This window comes from Piliocolobus tephrosceles, chromosome 10, assembly GCF_002776525.5.
Source record: "Piliocolobus tephrosceles isolate RC106 chromosome 10, ASM277652v3, whole genome shotgun sequence".
Taxonomy (NCBI): domain Eukaryota; kingdom Metazoa; phylum Chordata; class Mammalia; order Primates; family Cercopithecidae; genus Piliocolobus; species Piliocolobus tephrosceles.
The window spans coordinates 63,304,137-63,328,352 of NC_045443.1; the positions used below are offsets into that span (position 1 = coordinate 63,304,137).

Here is a 24,216-nt window from a genome sequence, read left to right on the forward strand (position 1 = left end):
GATGAGTAGAATTTTGGCAGGCAGTGAAGGAGGGGAAGTACATTCTGAGTGGAACAAATAGCAGTTGCAGAGGCCTGGAGGTGTATGTATGAAAATGTAGGTCTAACTCATGAATTCATTCAGCGCGGTGGACTGGCCGTAGGGATGATAGTGAGAAGAGGATGCTGGAAAGATATTAAGTCTGTGGGGTCTGTGTCCCCACCCAAATTCATCTTGAATTGTAGCTCCCACAATTCCCACATGTTGTGGGAGGGGCTCAGTGGGAAGTAATTGAATCTTGGGGGAGGGTCTTTCCAGTGCTGTTCTTGTGACAGTGAATAAGTCTCACAAGATCTTTTAAGTAGGAGAGTGAAAGACTTAGATTTGTGTTGTTAAAATATGACTTTGATTCTAGGTTAGATAGTAGATTGGAAGTTGTCAGAATTGGGGGAAAGATGGCAAGAGCTAGACTGGAGGCAGGCTGGGCATGGTGGCTCACGCCTGTAATCCCAGCATTTTCGGAGGCCGAGGTGGGTAGATCACTTAAGGTCAGGAGTTCGAGACCAGACTGGCCAACATGGTTAAACCCTGTCTCTACCAAGAAATAAAAAAAAAAAAAAAAAAAATAGCTCGGTGTGGTGGTGCCTGCCTGTAGTTCCAGCTACTTGGGAGGCTGAGGTGAGAGGATTGCTTGAACGCAGAAGGCAGAGGTTGCAATGAGCCAAGATCACACCACTGCATTTCAGTCTGGGCAACAGAGTAAGACCTTGTCAAAAACAAAACAAAACAAAACCCACAGACTAGAGGCAGAAAGACCTGGTGGAGGGATATTTCAGATGTGCAAACCAAGAAATGGACAGGGTGTAAACCAGTGTTCCCAACCCTGAGTACATATTAGAATTATCTAGGGAGCTTTTAAAAAAAATGAGCCTTTAAAGAAATGGGCTTTTAAGAAAATGAGCTTTTAAAAAAATGGTAGGCACCAGTGTTTTTTAAAAGGTCCCAAGGTGGTTCACATGTGTTGCCACTGTTGAGAGCTAATGCCGTTAGTCTGGGCAAAGTCAGTGAGGATGCAGAGGAGAAAGTATGTCTAAGAGATGAGGTGAAGTGGACCACATCTGATTATCTGTTGGATAGGACTGGGGAAGTGGGAAGAAGGAGGGTTCCACAGTGATTCCTAGTTTGCAACGTGCATTACAGAAACTTTTAAAAAATTATTTCCCTAATTTCTCCATTTCTCCAAATTGCATTTAGTACTACTTAATTGTACATAGACATCTCAGAATTCCTGAGAAGATGCTAAAGAAACAACCAACTGGCACAACCATTCAACAAATAGAATGTGGTCGCTCTACAGGTGGCCAAGCTAAAGCCTATTTCTTAGTGCCAATGTGTCCCTGGCCCCAATTCGTACACTCTCTTATAGTTGAGCCTCGGGACCCCATCCCCAAAGGGTCTGTCCAGTCTACTTTCCTGTTCTTTCTGCAGCTGCCACCAAATCACACTCCCTTTTGGGAGTTTTCTTTCCATGAGTCTGAATGGGACATCATTGCCTCTAGAACCCCTTCCCTTTCTTTCTTAAAGACAGGTGTTATTTCCTGGATTGTCTCTGACCCCTCCAGTGTGGTTTGGGTGACACTCCTATGTTTAGCAACAGCATCAAAGCATTACATTATTCACCCACTTCTCTCAAAGGACTAGGCAGCTTTCTTTGAAGAGCTCTTATTTGTCTTTGTATCTTAGTGCCTTATTACAGGGCCTGGCCCATAGCAGTTGCTCAGTAAATGTTTGCTGGATAAATTGAATGAAGCATACATACCTTTTTCAAGAATTTAGTTGCTAGTTGTTACCAGTAAAAATACCTGAGATTACCAAGGTGTATACAAAGTCTTACTGTCTCTACATACATTTTAACTTTCTCTTAAGGTGGTACATGGAAGTATGGCCGGACTTCACCCTTCTGCTTTTATCTCTGCCTCCTATTTTAACCCAACACTCGTGCACACACGCGCGCGCGCGCACACACACACACACACACACACACTTATCAGGAAAAAATGAGAACATTTAATGAAGCCTTAGCCACAGAACATTGTTAAAGAAATGCAGTTTTGTAATTGTTTATTACCAATTACTTTTCTTAGAGGGACTGAGGTGGGAAATTGTGCTAGATGTGTTAGATCTGTGCTTCTCTAACTTTAATTACCTGGGAATCATCTTACAATGCAGATTCTGATTCAGCAGATCTGACAGGAGCCCTGGATTTGCCATTTCTCAGCAGCTCCTAGTGAAGCTGAGGTTTTTTGGTCATAGACCACATTTCAAGCAACAGGGTGTTAGAGTGCTACATTAGCATAAACAAAAAAACCAACTTCTTCATTTTTCAAACTAGAAAACTATGACCTTAGGGAGGTTGAGTGACTGACAAAGAGTCACAAAGAGCAAGTGTTAGAGATAGGCGGAAAATCCAACCCATCTGGCTCCCAGGACAATGGTCTCGTAAAATGTAAATTCTGATAAAATGGTCCTTGAAAATGATTTTTTAGCCTGATTTATTGTTTCTGACTTCCTGGTTCAACTTGGAAAACAGTTTCCAAAATTCCTGTTGAACTTCTCTCCCTTTATTCCTGAAGGCAGAGCTCCAAAACTCCACCTTCTCTAGCAATTTGCAAATGATAGAACGTCACAACTGGTGAGACCTAGGAGCATACTTTTTTTTTGGTAGAAGTTGGAAACCTGAGATCCAGAGACATGCAATGACCTAAGACATATGAAGGCATCAAGAACAGTGCCAGGGACAGAGTAGGTGCTTAGTACAATATTATTAAACTCATTAAAATATTCATGTGTCAGGCTCTGGGCTATCTTCTAAAGCTTCTTGGAAGTAAAGAGTTATATTTTTATTTGCTTAGTAAGCCCATCTTTTCAAAATGCAAAGGTAAACTTGAACTGACATATCCAAAAAACCCAAGTCATAAACACCAAATTAGTGAAATTTCACAGCAGAATAGAAATAACACAAATTGGATTCTTTATAAGATCAAGTGGGGGAGGTTCTAGCTGTCATGGGATTGTCTTTGAATACATAGAATGTTTTTGAATTTATGTAAATGTATGCAAAATATGATGAAAGAGTTTAGCAAGGCAATACATTGCATGAAAAACTTTTAATTCAAGAACACTCATTCTAGATCTCTTTTGGGGCTAATGGATTTTTGAAAATCTGGTAAAAGCTAAAGATTATTTCCCCAGAAAAGTGTTCATATGCATTTACACCAAAAAGTTCATTTAATTTAGGGAGACTATAGACCCTGGGTTAAGAATCCTAGAAACAGATCCTTTTCTTAATTTTGTTCTTGTCTTTCTGTATATGTAGGAGAAAAAAATGCAATGTAAGAAGTATTGGAAGAGGTTTTTATCTGAGCTTGAAGTCTTACTACTGTGAGTATGTTTTCTCTGGAATTTCCTCTTCTTTGTGCCTGGGTTTCATCTCTGTTCATTTTTTATTTTACAGCACAGAGCTTGGCGTGATATGTAATACATTTGATTTGGATGTTAGAACTTTGGATAAATTTTGACATGTGCTTTAGTATATTCCTTAAAGTACATTTTAAAATAGATCATTAACATAATTCCCTTAAACATATTTTAACAGGAAACTGTCACAAGGAAGTGGGTTAAATCATATGTGACTAACATGGCTGAATAGTAACTCTTAGAACATCAGAATGGTCTATATTTCACCATTTCCTCCTTCCTTAGAGACATTCCAGTCTATAAGCTGTTTCATCAGTATAACTCTATTCAGGAAGAGAGTTTTAGACAAAGAAATCAAGAGATTTTGATGTACATATTGTTTTTCGGGAATTCACTCCTGAGTCTGAGAGTCCTTGGAGACAAATTGAAATGACTTCATTTTCATATACATATTCATATCTGCAGCCATGCAGCCTTCCTCATTGAAAGCCCCTAACCCTATAGAGTTCACTTGTCACTCTTTACAAATAGGAAACTTTCTTTTCGATATTTTTTTAACCAAGATGTGACGTCGGGAGGCAGAGAGGAAGGTGAAGAGAGAAGGCATTATACTGAATCCATTTTCTTTTAGACTGAAGACCAGAAATCAGAGTAGTAGAGGAAAATCACCAAAGTTTACATATCACTTAGTCAATTAAAAAATGAAATCCAAAATTGTAATAGTAAAAAGTTTGTACATGTGATTGTTTTATTTATTTGCTTATGAAAGTAAGGTTCAAACATTGCAAAATTTCAAAAATGCAAAAGGATAGACCAAGAAAAGATTTTCTCCCACCATTATCATCCAGTCACCCAGCTGATCTTTCCAAGGCAACAGTATTACCAGTTCCTTGTATATATTTCCAGAGATATTTTGTGTGTAGGCAAATATGTATTTTGTTTTCTTATTTTTCTCCTTTAACACAGCAGTGACATGAACACATTGTTCACATTGCTTATTTTCATATTCTATTATATCCTGTACTATAGTTTACGTAACCATTCCCCTGTTGATGGTTTCTTAGATTTGTTCTAATATTTTATTATATGAAAATAATGCTGCAACAAGAAAACCTTGTATTTATGTTATTTCGTACTTATTTGAGTATATCTGTAAAATAAATTCTCATCAAATGATGGTATTAAATGGTTATGTGCATTTTATCATAATAAATTTTGTCCTCCAATATAAGTTATACCAATTTAATTTCAAAGAAGTCATGTATGAGTGCCTGGTTTTCCATTGTTGCCAACCTGGTATTTATTCTTACCTCTTAATTTTTGCCAATCTGTTAGGTGAAAATAGTTTATCAGTGTAGCTTTTGAAAAAATATTTATTGACAAATAAAAATTGTATAGATTAATGTGTACAGTGTGGTAATTTGATATACAGTATGTACACACTGTCTAATGATTACCACAATCAAATTAATGAATACATCTGTCGCCACCCATGCTGTACTTTAGATCCCCAGAATGTGTTCATTGTACAATGGAAAGGTTGTCTGCTTTGACCAACATCTCTCTATTTTTCCCAACCCCCAGCCCTTGGTAACTATTTTTCTACTCTCTGCTTCTCTATGTTTGACTTTTTTAGGTTCCACACGTAAGTGAGATGATGCAGTATTTGTCTTCTGTGTCTGGCTTATTTCACTTAGCATAATGTCTTCCAGGTTCATCTATGTTGTTGAAAATGGCAGGATTTTCTTCTTTCTATGGCTGAATAATATTCCATTTTTTTGTGTGTGTATGTGTGTTGTGTGTATCACACTTTCTTTATTGTTTATCCATTCATCTGTCAATGGACATTTAAGTTGTGTCTATGTCTTGGTTACTGTGAATAATGCTGCATTGAACATGAGAGCACAGATATCTCTTTGAGATACTGATTTTGTTTCTTTTACATACATACCCTGATATGGTTTGGCTCTGTGTCACCACCCAAATCTCATCGTGAATATACTCCCATAATTCCCATGTGTTGTGGGAGGGACCTAGTGGGAGATAATTGAGTCGGGGGGCAGTTTCTCCCATACTGTTTTTGTGATAGTGAATAAGTCTCACAAGATCTGATGGTTTTAAAAAGGGGAGTTTCCCTGCACATGCTCTTTTCTTTTGTCTGCCGCCATGTGAGATGTGCTTTTTACCTTCCACCATGATTGTGGGGCATCCTCAACCATATGGAACTGTAAGCCCATTCAATCTCTTTCTTTTGTAAATTGCCAGGTCTCGGGTATGTCTTTATTAGCAGCATGAAAACGGACTAATACATACGCAGAAGTGAGATTGTTGGATCTTATGGCAGTTGTATTTTTAGTTTTTTAAGGAACCTCCATTATGGCTGTACCACTTTATATTCCAACCAACAGCATACGAGGACTTCTTTTTCTCCATACCCTCGGCAACTTTTTGATAATAGCCATCCTAACAAGTGTGAGGTGATATCTCATTGTGGTTTTGATTTGCATTTTTCTGATGATTAGTGATGTTGAGCATCTTTTCATATACCTGTTAGTCATTGGTATGTCTTCCTTGAAAAACTATCTCTTTGGGTCATTTACCCATTTTTATCAGGTTATTTGCTTTTTTGCTATTGAGTTGTATGAATTCCTCACTATTTTGTATCTTAACACCTTATTAGATATATGGTTTGCAAATATTTGCTGCCATTCCATAGGTTTCCTTTTCATTTTCTTGATTGTTTCCTTTGCTGTGCAGAAGCTTTTTAGTTTGATATAGTTCTACTTGATTATTTTTGCTTTTGTCACCTACGCTTTTGGTGTCATAGCCAAAAAATCATTGCCAAGACCAATGTTAAGGAAAATTTTCCCTATATTTTCTTCCAGATTTGTATGGTTTCAGATCTTACATTTAAATATTTAATCCATTTTGAGATAATTTTTGTATATGGTGTGTAAGACAAAGTTCTAGTTTTATTATTTTGTATGTGGGTATTCAGTTTTCCCAACACCATTTATTGAAGATAATTTTCTTTTTCTGTTGTATATACTTGGTGCCCTTTTCAAAGATTAGTTGATGATGTATATGTAGGTTTATTTCTGTTTTTTTTTTTTTTTTAATTCTATTCCATTGGTCAATGAGTCTGTTTTTATGCCAGTGCTATATTGTTTTTATTACTATAGCTCTGTAATATAGTTTAAAATCAGGAAGTGAATGCCTCTGGCTTTGTTCTTCTTTCTTAAACTCACTTATACTGTTTGGGGTCTTTTGTGGTTCCATATAAATGTTAGCATTCTTCTTCTATTTTTTGAAAAATGTCATTGGAATTTTGATAGAAATTGCATTGAATGTGTAGCTCACTTTGAGTAGTATGGACATTTTAACAATATTAATTTCAATTCATGTATGTAATGCATCTTTCCATTTATTTGTGTCTTCTTCAGTTTCTTTCATCAGTGTCTTATAGTTGTTAACGCATAGAATTTTCACCTCCTTGGTTAAATTTATTCCTAAGAGTTTTATTCTTTTTAATGCTGTTGTAAATAGGATCAATTTCTTTAATTTCCTTTTCAGATTGTTCATTGTTAGCATATATACACATAGTTAGTTTTTATATGTTGATTTTGTATTATGCAACTTTTCTGAATTTGTTTATTAGTTTTAACAGTTTTTTTGGTGGAGTCTTTTGGGTTTTCATCATGTCATCTGCAGACAGAGCCAATTAACTTCCACCTTTCCAATCAGGATGCCTTTTATTTCTTTTTCTTACCTAATTGCTCTGGTTAGGACTTCCAGCTTTATGTTGAATAGAAATGGAAAGTATGAACACCCTTATCTTTTTCCTGAACTTAGAGGAAAAGCATTCAGCTTTTCACTGTTAGGTATGATGTTAACTGTGGGTTTGTCATATATGGCATTTATTATGTTGAGATACATTCCTTCTACACCTAATTTGTTGAGAGGTTCCATCATGAAAGGATGTTGAATTTTATCAAATGCCTTTGCATTTGTTGAGATGGTTTTGTGATTTTTGTTTTTCAGTGTGTTAATATGGTGTATCATTTATAGATCTGCACATGTTGAACCATTCTTGCTTCTCAGGGATAAGTCCTGTTTGACTATGGTATTTCATCCTATTAATGTTCTGTTGAAGACTGGGAACAATGGCTCACGCCTGTAATCCCAGCACTTTGGGAGGCCAGGGAAGGTGGATCACCTGAGGTCAGGAGTTCAAGACCAGCCTGGCCAACATGATGAAACCCCATCTGTACTAAAAATAAAAGAATTAGCCAGGTGTAGTGGTGCACGCTTGCAATCCCAGCTACACAGGAGGCTGAGGCACAAGATTCGCTTGAACCTGGGAGGCAGAGGTTGCAGTGAGCTGAGATCATGCCACTACACTCTAGCCTGGGCAACAAAGCAAGACTCGATTTCCAAAAACAAACAAACAAAGAAACAAACAAACAATATTCTGTTGAATTTAGCTTGCTAGTATTTTGTTGAAGATTTGTGTATCTATGGCCATGAGGGATATTGGCCTACAACTTTTTCTCATTATGTTCTTATCTGGCTTTGATATGAGGGTAATGCTGTCCTAATAAAATAAGATTGACAGTGTTCCCTCCTCTTTAAGTTTTTAAAAGAGTTTGACAAGGATTAGTATTAATTCTTTTTTAAATGCTTGTTAAAATTTTGCCAGAAGCTCTATGGTCCTGGACTTTTCTTTGTTGGAGGTTTTTGATTATTGAATCAATCTCCTTAGTTGTTATTCATCTGTTTAGGTTTTCTATTTCTTCATGATACAGTCTTGATGGATGGTATGTTTCTAGGAATCCATCTATTTCGTTTACGTTTTCCAGATTGTTGGCATACGATAGTTCATAATAGTCTCTTATGATCCTTTGTGTTTCTGTGACATCAGTTGTAATGTCTCCTCTTTCATTTATATTTTATTTATTTGAGGCCTCTCAGAAAAAGAAGTCTTATAGTATCAATTTTTCTGAGTGATATTAATAATCCTTTTTTATATTTAAGAGATATATTTTATTTTCTATGAAGTAGCTTATAATATTCCTTACCTATTATTATAAATTAGACTGTTGGTCTTTTTCTTAATGATTTGAAGGAATATTTTATAATTCCTATTGGAAAATCAGCCTATTTTTATGTTATGAGATGCAAATAATTTTTTACCGTACTGTCATTTCATCTTTGCTTATTATAGTGTTGACATGTAGAAATGGTTTTAATACAGTTAAATTTATCAAGGTTTTCTTTTAGGGATTCTAGATTTTATGTTATAATTTAAAAGGCCTTTTCCATTAAGAAGTTATATTTAGGTTGGTGTAAAAGTTATTGCAGTTTTTATACACCAGTAACAGACAAACAGAGAGCCAAATCATGAATGAACTTCCATTCACAATTGCTTCAAAGAGAATAAAATACCTAGGAATCCAACTTACAAGGGATGTAAAGGACCTCTTCAAGGAGAACTACAAACCACTGCTCAGTGAAATCAAAGAGGACACAAACAAATGGAAGAACATACCATGCTCATGGATAGGAAGAATCAATATCGTGAAAATGGCCATACTGCCCAAGGTTATTTATAGATTCAATGCCATCCCCATCAAGCTACCAATGAGTTTCTTCACAGAATTGGAAAAAACTGCTTTAAAGTTCATAAGGAACCAAAAAAGAGCCCGCATTGCCAAGACAATCCTAAGTCAAAAGGACAAAGCTGGAGGCGTCACGCTACCTGACTTCAAACTATACTACAAGGCTACAGTAACCAAAACAGCATGGTACTGGTACCAAAACAGAGATATAGACCAATGGAACAGAACAGAGTCCTCAGAAATAATACCACACATCTACAGCCACCTGATCTTTGACAAACCTGAGAGAAACAAGAAATGGGGAAAGGATTCCCTATTTAATAAATGGTGCTGGGAAAATTGGCTAGACATAAGTAGAAAGCTGAAACTGGATCCTTTCCTTACTCCTTATACGAAGATTAATTCAAGATGGATTAGAGACTTAAATGTTAGACTTAATACCATAAAAACCCTAGAAGAAAATCTAGGTAGTACCATTCAGGACATAGGCATGGGCAAGGACTTCATGTCTAAAACACCAAAAGCAACGGCAGCAAAAGCCAATATTGACAGATGGGATCTAATTAAACTAAAGAGCTTCTGCACAGCAAAAGAAACTACCATCAGAGTGAACAGGCAACCTACAGAATGGGAGAAAATTTTTGCAATCTACTCATCTGACAAAGGGCTAATATCCAGAATCTACAAAGAACTCAAACAAATATACAAGAAAAAAACAAACAACCCCATCAAAAAGTGGGGAAAGGATATGAACAGACATTTCTCAAAAGAAGACATTCATACAGCCAACAGACACATGAAAAAATGCTCATCATCACTCGCCATCAGAGAAATGCAAATCAAAACCACAATGAGATACCATCTCACACCAGTTAGAATGGCAATCATTAAAAAATCAGGAAACAACAGGTGTTGGAGAGGATGTGGAGAAATAAGAACACTTTTACACTGTTGGTGGGATTGTAAACTAGTTCATCCATTATGGAAAACAGTATGGCAATTCCTCAAGGATCTAGATCTAGATGTACCATATGACCCAACCATCCCACTACTGGGTATATACCCAAAGGATTATAAATTATTCTACTACAAAGACACATGCACACGTATGTTTATTGCGGCACTATTCACAATAGCAAAGACTTGGAATCAACCCAAATGTCCATCTATAACAGACTGGATTAAGAAAATGTGGCACATATACACCATGGAATACTATGCAGCCATAAAAAAGGATGAGTTTGCGTCCTTTGTAGGGACATGGATGCAGCTGGAAACCATCATTCTTAGCAAACTGTCACAAGAAGAGAAAACCAAACACCGCATGTTCTCACTCATAGGTGGGAACTGAACAATGAGTTCACTTGGACTCAGGAAGGGGAACATCACACACTGGGGCCTATCATGGGGAGGGAGGGATTGCATTGGGGAGTTATACCTGATATAAATGATTAATTGATGGGTGCTGACGAGTTGATGGGTGCAGCACACCAACATGGCACAAGTATACATATGTAACAAACCTGCACATTATGCACATGTACCCTAGAACTTAAAGTATAATAGAAAATAAAAAAAAAAGTAAACATTACTTTTTTTTTTTTTTTTTTTTTTTGAGACGGAGTCTTGCTCTGTCATCCAGGCTGGAGTGCAGTGGTTCCATTTCAGCTCACTGCAAGCTCTGCCTCCTGGGTTCACGCCATTCTTCTGCCTCAGCCTCCCTAGTAGCTGGGCAAAAACCGCAATAATTTTTGCACCAACCTAATAAAATAATTCTCCCATTTTTTTCTAGTACTTTCATGGCTTCATTTTTTACATTTATTTACCTGATCCATCTGATTATCTGGTGAGGTATTTTCTGTGAACTACAACAACAGCTTGTTTAGGCTTCAAAAATTCTATTGGCATTTTTAATGGAATTTTAATAACTTTATAGATTAATCTGGAGAGATTTACAATTTTATAATGTTGACTATTCCTGGGGTACCATTTTTATTTTGCTAATATTTATTTTGTGTTAGGCCCTATTTCAAGTGCTTTACGTATGTTAATTCATTAATCCTCATGACCATCCAATGAGATAAATTCTCCTGTTATCCCCATTTTGCAGATGAGGAAACTGAGGTACATCCTACCTTTTCTATAAGATCCAAGTTATTTCCTAAATCATCTTCTCAGACGTGACTAAGGAAGATGCAGCTTTCTCTTCTTAGAATGTACTATCAGAAATGGGATTGGGAGAGAAGTTCCTAAGTAAACAGACAATTTCAATAAACTAAGTGGTAAGATGAGGAAATACGAGCACAGAGGAGGGAATAATAACTTGGGGGATGAGCAGCAGAATGGGTTTCTTGATATAAATAAGCTGAGACCTGAAGGATGAGGTTTCTTCAGTTTAATATTAAGGGAATTACCTTAAACAGAATTGTGAACTCCATAGAATGTGACTTCTGATTCCTTTTTTCCCTCCTTTCTCAAGGGAAGGGGAAAAAGCTAATAATTTTTGAGGACCTGGCTTTTGGCTTAACCTTTTATTTAATTTTCATAAGAACCTTGGAAATAGATGTTTTAATTACTGATTACAGTTAAAGGAACAGGCTCAGAGCGATTAAATAACTTGCCCAAGTTAACACAGCCATTAAAAAGATCGGAGATTCAATCCCAGGTTACTTGTTCAAGTCTGTTTACCACACCATGGGACTTGCATCATTTTGTCTGAACAAGGCACTCAGAATGTTTGCTGAAGTGATTTTAGAAGGTATCAGATCTGCTAACCTTCTGATGTATATAATCTAAAACCCTACTGATTTAAAAATTTGTAGCAAAAGGTTGGGTGGCATGGGTCCACAGGTACAAAACCAGCAAACTTTCTCCAAGGTATCTCCACGTTCCATACCTTGGTAACCTCTAAAGTATCCGTTTTTCTGTTTGATCAGTAATACTTAAAAATAAGCACATGGCCTTTTCTCCTCTCTGAGCAAGAGAGTAGAGCACCAGGCCATGGCTGTGTCTATCTGATGTCCACTACCTACTGCCTTCCAGAAGATTCGTCTCTCTGAATTATTTTAAGTTGCAGAAGAACCAACCAGGTATACATGGACTGTTAAATACACTACCTCAATTTCCTTTCAATCCATTGCTTTTCATTTTATAGGTATAGTTGGAATCATAATAGGTGTAGGAATCTTGTATCACAGAAGACTTTGATATATTTAAACATAAAAACTTCTCTGTGTGTGTACGTGTGTGTATACACACGCTTCCTTCCTTGAAGTAAGAAGAAGAAAAGGAAGCAGAACCCCCCTCCCCCACCACATATGCACAATATATATAGGAATGTGTGTGTTTATAGGAAAATTTTGCTACTGCAGAAATGAATAATAGGCTTTTATAAACAGAATATTTTTTACAGATTTATTTTAATATTCCCAAGCCTGCCCAGAACATAGTAGTATCCCATAAGTAATTTTTTTTTTTTTTTGAGACGGAGTCTCGCTCTGTCGCCCAGGCTGGAGTGCAGTGGCCTGATCTCAGCTCACTGCAAGCTCTGCCTCCCAGGTTCACGCCATTCTCCTGCCTCAGCCTCCCGAGTAGCTGGGACTACAGGCGCCCGCCAACACGCCCGGCTAATTTTTGTATTTTAGTAGAGACAGGGTTTCACCGTGTTAGCCAGGATGGTCTCGATCTCCTGACCTCGTGATCTGCCCGTCTCGGCCTCCCAAAGTGCTGGGATTACAGGCTTGAGCCACAGCGCCCGGCCCCCATAAGTAATTTTTGAATTAAACTGAGCTCACAGTATGTGTGAATTTCACATTTTATGTTTCATAGTTGTTACCTGGGCTCATAGTGATAGCACACACAATTGAGGAATAGAGTTTTTGTTAATAAGCTAATAAATGATTATTAGGGGAAAAAAAGCCTGAGAAATGTATACTACACTGACATAGAAATCTGTGATTTAAAATCAGTGATATGTTCTCAACATCAAACATTACTAGTCATATGGATTTAGACAATAATGCAAGCTTTGTGAAGACACTGACGTCTCTTTTCAGCTGTGTAACTGGTATCTAGCACAGTACCTGACATAGTAGTGCTCAATAAGTGGATGAATGAAAATGGTATTTATTCTTATGTTTTGGTGACTTAAACTTATATACTTAAATAAATCAAACTAACAATTTTAGTTGCACTGTTTTTACTTAATAAGTCATGTTGTCTTTCATATTGATAAAAAATAAGTTAATATTGAATAGTGCTATCTTTTGTAAAGTTTCCAATATTACAAATCTTTAAAACTCCTTATTTTTTGAAAATTTCTGCCCTATATTTGGATGTTTTATTTATATTTACATGATTACAGTCAATCAAAAACAGTAACTAGTATTTGCTAGAATTTTTTTTTTTTTTTTTTTTTTTGAGGTGGAGTCTCACTCTTGTCACCCAGGCTAGAGTACAGTGACATGATCTAGGTTCACTGTAACCTCCGCCTCCCGGTTCAAGCAATTCTCCTGCCTCAGCCTTCTGAGTAGCTGGAATAACCAGGTGCTCACCACCATGCCCGGCTAATTTTTGTGTTTTTAGTAGAAATAGGATTTCACCATGTTGGCCAGGCAGGTCTCAAACTCCTGACCTCAAGTGATCTGCCTGCCTCGGCCTCCCAAATTGCTGGGATCACAGGTGTGAGCCACCGTGCCCTGCCGTTAGAACTCTTTAGACCGATTTGGAAAGCAAATCTGTGTCCTGTGCCCAATGTGTCCAGCCAAATTTGTATTCTTCTTTAAGCCTATTCTCCATCCTACCTTACTACTCCCACACCAGAGTGTTGTTCATTTCCTGTCTGAATACGCAATTTGATGGCTTTAAAACATCTTTTGTTTCAAGGTTTCACCATCCAAACATACTAGAGTTGGCTGCATATTTTACAGAGACTGAGAAGTTCTGTCTGGTTTATCCATACATGAGAAATGGAACACTTTTTGACAGATTGCAGTGTGTAGTAAGTTCTTTCTATTATTGTGTCTGATCCTCTGACCCCCTGAAGCCCTGGGAGAGCTGCTGAAACCATCTGGGAGAGCTGGGAGGCAAGATGTGTTTGCATGAGGGGAAGGCAAAGGATGGGTTTCCCAAGGAAGCAGTACTTCTTGGATTAATTTCTTACTTTTAGAAGGCTGAGCAAATACCCGAGTTAACGTGTTTTGTGCAACATTTTGGCAACCATATTGGGTTCTTACTCATTATATAGTAAGAACCCAGCAAATCTTTTGGCAACCATGTTATATTATATTTGATTCTGTACCTCCAGTGAGTTGGCATCAACTACTCTTATTCCTTAGATAATTTTAATTTGTATAACTTTATATAAAGTATCCTTCAATACAAAGGATCGCCATAACAGTGACACAGACTCTAAAGAGAATGAGGCAGCCTGGACAACATAGCCAGATCTCACCTCTACTAAAAGAATGAATAGGCTGGGCACGGTGGCTAATGCCTGTAATACCAGCACTTTGGGAGGGCAAGGTGGGTGGATCACAAGGTCAGGAGTTCAGGACCAGCCTGACCAACATGGTGAAACCCCATCTCCATTAAAAATACAAAAATTAGCTGGGCATGGTAGTGCGCACCTGTAATCTCAGCTACTCAGGAGGCTGAGGCAGGAGGATCGCTTGAACCCGGGAGGCAGAGGTTGCAGTGAGCCGAGTTTGTGCCATTGCACTCCAGCCTGGAGATTGTGCCATTGCACTCCAGCCTGGGCGACAGAGCAAGACTCTGTCTCAAATAAGTAAGTAAATAAATTGCTGGCCATGGTGGCACATCCCTGTCCCATCTACTTGAGAGGCAGAGGCAAGACAATTGCTTGAGCCCAGGGACATGGAGGCTGTAGTGAGCTATGATTGTGCCACTGTACTCCAGCCTGGGTGACACGGAGTGAGACCTTGTCTCAAAAAAAAAGAAAGAAAAGAGAGAGAGAGAGACAGAGAGAGGGAGAGAGAGAGACAGAGAGAGGGAGAGAGAGAGAAGGAGGTTGAATAAATGCCATGATCCCTCATTAGATGTGTTTGGAGGTTAAGTTTAAAAATTGATTCCAAATAGGTTAAGTTTCAGTGAGGATGAAAATAAAAGCAGATTGTCTCAATTACTCATAGTATTGTACCACAAGTAACTTAAAAATCTTATTTAATGAACTTTTAAGTAGTGTTACCTTACTAGCTATGTTTTGATTAAGCTAATATTAAGAAGTATAGAGTATTTTCATTGTCTATAAAGAGGCCTAGAACTGTCATCAGTAGCAGAAGGAAACCCATCTGGAATTAAAAATAAGTTCTGGAAAACCAAAACGTTGATTCACCCACCTCACCCCACCTTGCTATCTGCTTCTATTCTGGTGTATGTCTGCATAATGAATACATAGGTAGTTTTTACTCAGAAAGTGCAACCAAACCAATTGCTGTTGTCGTTTTAGGGTGACACAGCCCCACTCCCTTGGCACGTTCGAATCAGTATATTAATAGGAATATCCAAAGCCATTCACTACCTGCACAACGTTCAACCATGCTCGGTCATCTGTGGCAGTATATCAAGGTAAATGATTGCAGAACTTTTGGTTATTCCTGAAAGCTTCTTTTATCCTCACACGTGAGTCATACTTCACACTATTCTCTGCTGTAGTTCTCCTGGTATGTATGTGTGTGTGTTAAGAACTCTCATCTAGGTATTTAAAAATCCTATATTTTTATTAATGAAAATGTGTCTACCAAATTTGAAAAGCTGTATGTATGTTGCCAAAAAGAGGGTTTGCATTATCTTTGGGAATTATTAATGAACAATGTAGGATGGACAATTCTGTGTACAGATGGTCCCAATTTATGATGATTCAACGAAATGATTTTTTTTGACTTTACAATGGCACAAAAGTGATACGTGTTAAGTAGAAATCCTACTTTGAATATCCCCATACAGTCGTTCTGTTTTTCAGTTTCAGTACAGTATTCAATTTATTGTATGAGGTAGTTAACACTTTATTATAAACTAGCCTTTGCACTAGATGATTTTGCCCAACTGTAGGCTAATATAATTGTTCTGAGCACATTTAACATAGACTAGTCTAAGCTAGGATGTTCAGTAGGTTAGGTGTATTAAATGCATTTTCGACTTACCATGAGTTTGTCAGGATGTAACCTCATAAGCTGAGAAGCATCTGTATTTTAGTTATTATTAATGGCACTTTGTGAAATGAACCTGTCTTTATCTGCTTTTTTTAAAAACTGAAGCTTAAAGAAAAATCAAGCAACTTAAATGGGGATTCCTAGCAAGCTGGCAGTAGTAAATAGCGATAAAAATTGTTTGTCCTTGAGTCTCCAGTGTCTTGCTCATCCTACTGAGCCTGCTGTCTTGTAACTTTATGTATTAACCTACGACAAGCTGAGCAGCAAGCCCAGTGTTCATTTTTTGAGACATGAGAAAATTAGAAGCACCATCTCCTACATTTCTTCTTCTAGGCATAAAGAATCATTCACACAGACTAGATACCCCCTGCCGGTGAATGTTTTTCTATTTGCCCTTTATCTTGAACCTGTCCAAAAGTACATGAATACACTTTTGCTGTATATCAAGGAAGACTGAATTTAAAAGACTGCTGCTGCTTCTGAACCATTTCCCAGTATCTTGAAAAAAAAATTGTAGGATGCTTTTGACTTGGGCAGAAGAGGAGCTGATTACTTACTTGTTTTTCGGATGAAATGAACTCCATAGGAAAAGACTCTGGGTTTTACTTAGTTCTAGAGGGGTGGGATGACCTACCCATAGATATCTGTGCCTGTTACAGTGTGGCAATCCAGCAACTGCTAGTGGCTTTGTAGAAACAGCATAAAATTAATGCACACTCATGGGACCTGAATAGAGAGGGACCGTGAGGGTCTTGAGTCAGTGGAGTTATCTATTGGAATTGCTTTCGAAGGACTGAAGTGGCTGCCCACAACCTAAAACAGTCCCTCCTCCGCTCAGCTTGCAACCAACACTGAGCACACTAAGTGCTCAAATATGTGTTTTACTGAGTAAATAAATATCTGGAATGTTGCTAAACATATTCTTCCTTTGGTCTAAACTTAAAGTAAGTATTAGCTTATTTTAAATCCCCAAGAAGTACTAGATTAATTTTATTAAGTTTCCTTTTGTGTGGCTGAGTTCATCAAATCCTTTCCTGAATGCAGAGTTTGAAGGAGAAAGAAAAGAGAAGGTGTTGGGATTTTGGCTCTTGATGGGAGACGGGGACAGAGAGTCACTAACTGAAGCAAAGGGAGCATCAGGGCAGGGAGCGAGGCAGAGGCAAGCTCTGCCCATGGCCCGTTATTTTTCACAGCTGAAATTGGGTAAGGTGATTTGGATGCGACAGCGTCTCTCTCCTGGTATTTGGTGAGAGCACAGGCTTTGGGCCCTCATTTCACTTTCTCGCTGTTGGTCTGTGTCTTCAGGCAGGTTCCCAGGAAGTGGGCTCAGAAGCACAGATTTACCTGCAGGAGATTTTTAAGGGAGGGCTCTCAGGCACAGCAAAAGAAGCGAGGAAAGGAAAAAGGCAGGATTGGGCAGTTGGAGAGGTTGAGTTGGGATATTGTTGTCCTAGAGGCCTCAGTCCAAGCTATGGGGAAGCACTGAAGCTGGGATGGTCCTTCAAAGACATCCCAGAGGCAGGTAGGGCACTCTGGGCTTTGCATCCCTGCATCTGACCAGCCCTCTTGTGGAACAGTAATGTGGCTGGGTGAGGCAACTCCCTTCTACCAAGACAGTTCCCAGACTGTGGCTCAGCTGTGAGCCATCTTTAGCCAACTCTTCCTGCTGGGGAACCAGAGCCTCCCTGGGACCCAAGGAGGGAGCCAAGTGGGGTGGTGAAGGACGGGGTGGGGAAGGGTGGGGATGGGGGTGCGTGGAGTCATGTTGGGAGATGGCAGCCACCATAGTTATAAAGGAAGATTTGACAGGACAGAGTTCTGAAAAATGTGACCCCAAAATTTTTGTTTTTCACGTACTTTGCTCCCCACCCTCCTCCCATCCTTTTCTCTTTGCTCATTGTCCCCATAATGTTTCAATCAGAGAGACTTTCCACTTAAAATGCGATTCTGAGCAAATTGCTTAATGTCTGCCTCAATCTTCCCCTCTGCAAAATGCTAGTAGTAGAATAATAGCTTTTATCTCCTAGGGTTAAATGACATAAGGTCCTTGGCACAGAGCATACACATCTTCAGTGGTAACTCCTGTCCTAACTGGTCGAGAAGTGGTGGGAGTGGCACAATGGCAGGGACCAAGTACTGTGGTGGCCAATCAGTCTTTTTACTTAACACTCTTCCCTCTATCGTCCATTTATAGTGTTTGAAAAGTGGACCCACTGACTAAGCTCTAGTTTAAGAAAAATTACTTCTCTGTTAATATGTTTACTGACCAGGTGTGGTGGCTTACGCTCATAATCCCGGCACTTTGGGAGGCCAAAGTGGGTCAATTACGTGAGGCCAGGAGTTTGAGACCAGCCTGGCCAACATGGTGAAACCCCATTCTCCACTTAAAAAAAAAAAAGTGTTTATTAAATATCTTGAGAATCCCATTCATCTTACTTCACAAATATTTATAGAACATCTGTTGTGTGCAGAGCATTGTGTTAGACCACAGTGGGAGAGACATTGCTGATGATAGTCTTGTCCTTGAAGGTTCAACCTGGTGATCAGAAAGATAACATAAACACAAAATGTGTAGTGCAACGGTAACTATGCCCACTGAGTGGCTGGTCTGACAAGGCTTCCTCTCGTTAGAGAGTTCCAAGCCAAGTCTTGGAAAAAGTGGGATTGGTTGAAAGAAGGGGAGACAATATTCCTGGTGGAGGCAATAACTTGTTCAAAGGAACAGAGTAAAGAATTGTCACATATACGGTAAAAGCAAGAGAAATCAGTTGGTTGGAAAAGAAAGGACAAGGTTGGAGAATAAGGTAAAGTGAGACTAGAGAAGAATAAGGACTGTGGTGAGCAGGGGATGGAATGAGGCTTTAGATGCTGACTAGGCTGAGGAACTAGGTTTGACAAGCTGGGCTCTAGTGAGAGAACCAAAAGGTTCTCACAACTTAAAAGGAGGCCAGTTCTTCTAGGTCACTATCCCAGGAACTCGTCTGGATGTACAGAACTATAAAAATCATTTAAGCAACACTGCTAGACAGAATGTCCAACAGGTAACAAATACAGAGTCCCCAGAGAGATCTGATCAGAAACAAGAATATTATGGAAGAGACAGGGCTTGAAATGCATCTAGCAATGTATTTTATATTTTACTTGGTGGTGGGGTTGCTGACAATTGTTGCCTTTCTGAGTGTTCCAAAGAGTTCAAGGATTTCAATGTAACCCATTCATAAAATGTGCACACCCAAGCATGTGTCAGGGTATGGAGATCCGTGACTGTGGGCATTTGTTAGAGAACTGTGGTTTCACAAGGGCTCATCAGTGTGTCCCTGCCTGTTCCAAAGCAAATCAGTCCCTTCCACAGCCATTGAACTCTTGGCCTTTCTGCTGAGCCTGCCAGCAAAGATGTTAATTAGTGCCAACTATAACAGTGGATTTTCCCCTAGTGTTTGATGGTGTACACACCTGTTCTCTAGAAGCTGGAACGAGACCAACTCAGTTCATTTGGGACACTGAACACTTGTCAGATGGTAATGACAGTCAGTCCCCAGCAGCCTCGGCCAGATGTGATTGGCTGACCTAGATTACCCTCCTGAATCTCTTTTAAATGAATCCTCCGCTGTGCTCTAAACCTAGGCCTCTCTGAGTCTTGATCCCTCTGTGTGTAGGTCAGTGCTTTTAGGACTGAGCTGTCTGAAATCCCTGCCTCTTCTGCCTTTGTCGTATTAATTTTCTAAATCTGTGTAAGGGAGGCAGCTTCTAGGAGGGATGCAGTTTTATTGTACAGCTCTGATAATTGGCTCAGAAAAGGACATCTCAAAATCTGTGTCAAACAGTGGCCTTTTCCCTGAGTAATTCAGGGCTCTGTTTTTATTGGAGGAGTGAACAATGGAAGATGCTGTTACCTTTATTTTCTTTTCTGTATTTGGGCTTCAGAGTGATGAGTCACAGAACACTTTATCCTAAATCTTTGATATTATTATGTTTTTAATACTATGAAATAACATGGAACAATGTATATACGGTGAGATTAAGTGGAAAAGACCAAATTAAAGTAACATATAGTATATAATTATAACTTTGTATAACTACAAATTCATGCATTAAAAAAATATTAAAAGCAAAACATACCAAAATATCAACAACATTTTATTTGGTTGGAGAAACTATAGCTTATTTTTCAATGGCTTATTTTTTTACTTCTTTATATTCTTTAGATTGTATTTAAAGAAGTATGTTCTAGTCTAACAATAACATAAACTTTATTAGACAAAAATAACTTGGCATCAGACCTTACTATCTCAAGCCAAATAACTGGAAAAAGTTCCAAAAGACAGTATCAAGTTACTAAATGAAATCCTTAAGTTATCAGTTCAATCATTCTCTGTAATTAATTTTATCAGTAAAGAAACTGGATAATCTGTCATTTTTATGGTTTTAAAATAGTTTTTAAAATGAAAGTTGGAAAATCATTATTCAGCAGCCGGGTGCCCAAACTGTGAATAACATCTTTTGTCTAAAGCAAAGTGAAATGGTACTCATGTCTTCAGCAGGGAGGAGGGAGGATGAGGACGTGGATGTGGGAAGACCACCAGAAATCTGCATTCAGGCCAGGTGTGGTGGCTCACACCTATAGTCCAAGCACTTTGGGAGACCGAGATAGGCGGATCACTTGAGGGCAGGAGTTTGAGACCATCCTGGCCAACATGCTGAAACCCCATCTCTACAAAAAATAAAAAAATAAAAAAAAATAAAAAATTAACCAGGCATGGTGGCGTGCACTTGTAGTCCCAGCTACTCTGGAGGCTGAGGCAGGAGAATTGCTTGAACCCAGGAGGTGGAGGTTGCAGTGAGCCGAAATTGCATCACTGCACTACAGCCTGGGTGACAGAGCGAGACTCCGTCTAAAACAAATAAACAAACAAAAAAACAAAAAGAAGAAAATGAAATCTGCGTTCAGACCCAGGGCTTGTCTCTCTTTCTGTGGCCAGAGAGTGGCCAAAAGTTTTCACACTTGCACATTCGGAGCCAACCAAGACAGTCTTGAGGTGACCTCTTGTTGCTGTAAATTCTTTGACATTACACCTGCCTATTTTTGTTCTGGGCTCTATACTCATGAGTCTAGGACTGTTACAGGAGAATGTGACCCTGTTATAGACTCAACATTACACTTAAGTAAACAACATCAGGCGGTCTCCCTATAGGTGTCAAATGATGTTATTGGGGCTATACAGTAGGAATTTTGGAGAAAGGAGCAGCACTGGAATTCAGAGCGGTCAAGTGAAAAGTTCATGGAGGAAGTGAATCTTATGGCTGTGGAGAGGATTCGGATAAAAATAAAGCAGGGGAGAGTGTTTTCAAGATGAGGGGAACAGAATGGAGAGAGGCCAAGGTAGCAGAAAGCACAATTTGTCCTGACTGCATAGTAAGTACTAATACCTTAAGGGTAGCGGATAGACTGCCATCAGATGAGGGAGCTCAATGAGAGCTGGAGACTTTTCACTTGACATCAACACCTGCTGAATAACTTGTTAGCAATCCTCCCAGCAAGCCTGAGTTCAGATGTTATAGTTACTATCTCCATTTGATAGAGGAGAAAGCTGAGGCTTACAGAGATTAGTGACTGGCCTCTGTCTCATGGCTGTGGCAGGAAAAAGGGAGGTTGCATTCCATGTTTGTGTGAGTCCAATCATCATACACTTTTTAAGGAATTAAAGGTCTGGGATTACTGGAAACATGTTGGTGTCATCGGCAGAGACAGGGCAATTGGGAAGGAGAGGAGCACATAATTAGTGTGCAGAAATTTGGAAATGCTGACATTGGATTCCTGGGGAAATTGTCAGTAGCAACAGGCATTGAAGAGGACATCGGGCCTGGAAAGCAGTGAGAGTAGATAGCTTTCTAAGGAAGAAGCTGTCAAAGACACAGCTCAGAAACACCCACAGGAGAAGCAATGCCCATGTTTCCAAGGTGTTTTCAACAAGTCTGGGGGTTTATTTAGCTAAAAAATGTCTCAGTATTTTGAACTCTTCAAAGAGAATGTTATAAAAACAAAATCTGCTTCCAGGTGGTGGAATTTGAGAAGGAAAGGATTTAAAGAAAAGAATCTTGAAAAGTTGCAGCCTGTGTTCTTGGCAAAGACCCTCACATTTTTATTGGAGAAACGAAGATGTTTTTGACTTACAGGATCACTTAAAAGCATCTGAAAGCAGTAAACTTCCTTGTTATTTCCCTCCTATCCCTTAGTGAGCTTAATTGTTTTCACATTTATGAACTATTTTAAATGGAAATGCATTTTATCCTCAGCATTTTCCATCCCAGACATTTCATTCCTGCTAATGTTTCCAAAGCAAAGAGATAATCTTAGTGAACATTTCTAATGTTTCCTATAAAATCACGTTCTTTAATCAGTATTGCCATTTGTCTCCTGCCAAGTGAAACACTCTTTCATACAAGGGAAGTGGTCTAGGAAAGAAAGGAAGGAAGAAGCTATTTGCTATTTGTTTCAAAATGGACTTTTTTTTTTTTTTTAAATGGAAATTGATCAGAGATATAAGGTCAGAGTGAGTGAGTGCATGGATAATTTCCTTTCGGAAAGACTAGAAAAACTGAGTCGTTGGGAAGAGGGCATACGGGGCCACAGTTGGCCCCTCCCTGCAACCAGGACACCCTTGCCTGAAGACCAGGGCCTCCTGCCTTTGTCCCCAGACGGGAAAGTTGGAGCCTAGCTCATTGTTTAACAGGCATGTCGAAGCCTTCAGGGAATCCAAAGTCTCTTTCATTGTTTGACTGATAGATTATTTTATCAGTCTCCTCCCTCTCCCACTTAACCCCCTCAAAAAGCCTATTTTTATCTTTCAGAAAAATTTTAGATATATACAATTCTTTTTCCTCAGATTTTCCTATTTTCCCCTAGTGCCTCCCTTCTTCGAAAATATCCAAATTTGATTTTTTCTAAGGGATGGCAAAACAATTAAATAGGACATAAATTAAAATTTCCCCTATTAATTCTATTTGCCACCACTCTAAGCCCCAACATTCATTTACTTATACACATAGATACATACACGTATGCACGGTACATGCCAGTTTTTTCCGTCTCTCCATTGTCTTAAAATGTCTGGAAATATGACTTTAGTTATGTTGGCCCAGAACTTCTCTGGAACTATTTGAAACTCAGCCAGTTTATTGACATTAACTAACTGAAGGGTCCTCAGATCTCCAGGGACATCCTACAACCCCGTGTATTTTTGTTCCTTGAGTTGGTGTCTTTGGACTTCTTCTAGAGACATGCAACCAAGCGTTTTGGGATTTTAAGGTAATGGACGTAGGATGGACAATGGCCAGCCTATATCCTTTAAAGCATACTTTGAGCCCTCTGTGAGTGTCACTGTCCTTACGTTTTCTCATGTAATACTGGTAACAACCCCATGAAGTAAGATCTTTATACCAACAAGGAAACAGGCTGAGGGGGGTTGTTCTAGTTGTGGGTAGAGTCAGAATTTCACAATTAAAGGAGGAACACCCCTTCCTGGGCCTTTGCACCGAGTACCTAGACTCAGAAGGCACCAACAAAGCAAAAACAAGCTTGAATACTGTGTCTCTCAGACCTGCCTAGGTTCAATGGGGATGAAAGAGAAAGCTCCGCAGTCCCACGGGAATAAAGGGTTTCAGATTTGTAGCATTCCAGGCAAGATGCAGTGTACACTTAAGTTGGGGTGGGGTGCACAACTTTTGTAGTAGCCTGCAGGTTCTAGGAGAAACTGAGTCTTGCCTCATCTAGTTAGGGGAGGCAGGGCATTTGGTGAGGGGTGTCTTGGTGTTGCAACAGCCATAATACAGACAGCACATGTGTGCTGTTGCCTCAGGCTGTCCCAGAGGGGCCATTGGGTCCTCTTTTTTTTTTTTTTTTTTTTTTTTTGACGGGCGTTTGCCTGTTTTGGCCCGCCGGGGGCGGGGTGGGGGGGTCTCCACTCCACTCCGGG

General features: G+C 39.0%; 1 protein-coding gene across 1 annotated transcript in view; it reads left to right on the forward strand.

Moving 5' to 3' along the window:
* The window catches only part of IRAK3 (interleukin 1 receptor associated kinase 3), a 61,608-nt gene that overhangs the window by 24,252 nt on the left and 13,140 nt on the right, over positions 1-24,216 (forward strand). Inside the window, exons 6-8 of the mRNA XM_023225145.1 lie at positions 3,356-3,420; positions 13,959-14,073; positions 15,541-15,659. Coding sequence (XP_023080913.1) covers positions 3,356-3,420; positions 13,959-14,073; positions 15,541-15,659 — 299 coding nt within the window. The remainder of the gene's footprint in view (positions 1-3,355; positions 3,421-13,958; positions 14,074-15,540; positions 15,660-24,216) is intronic.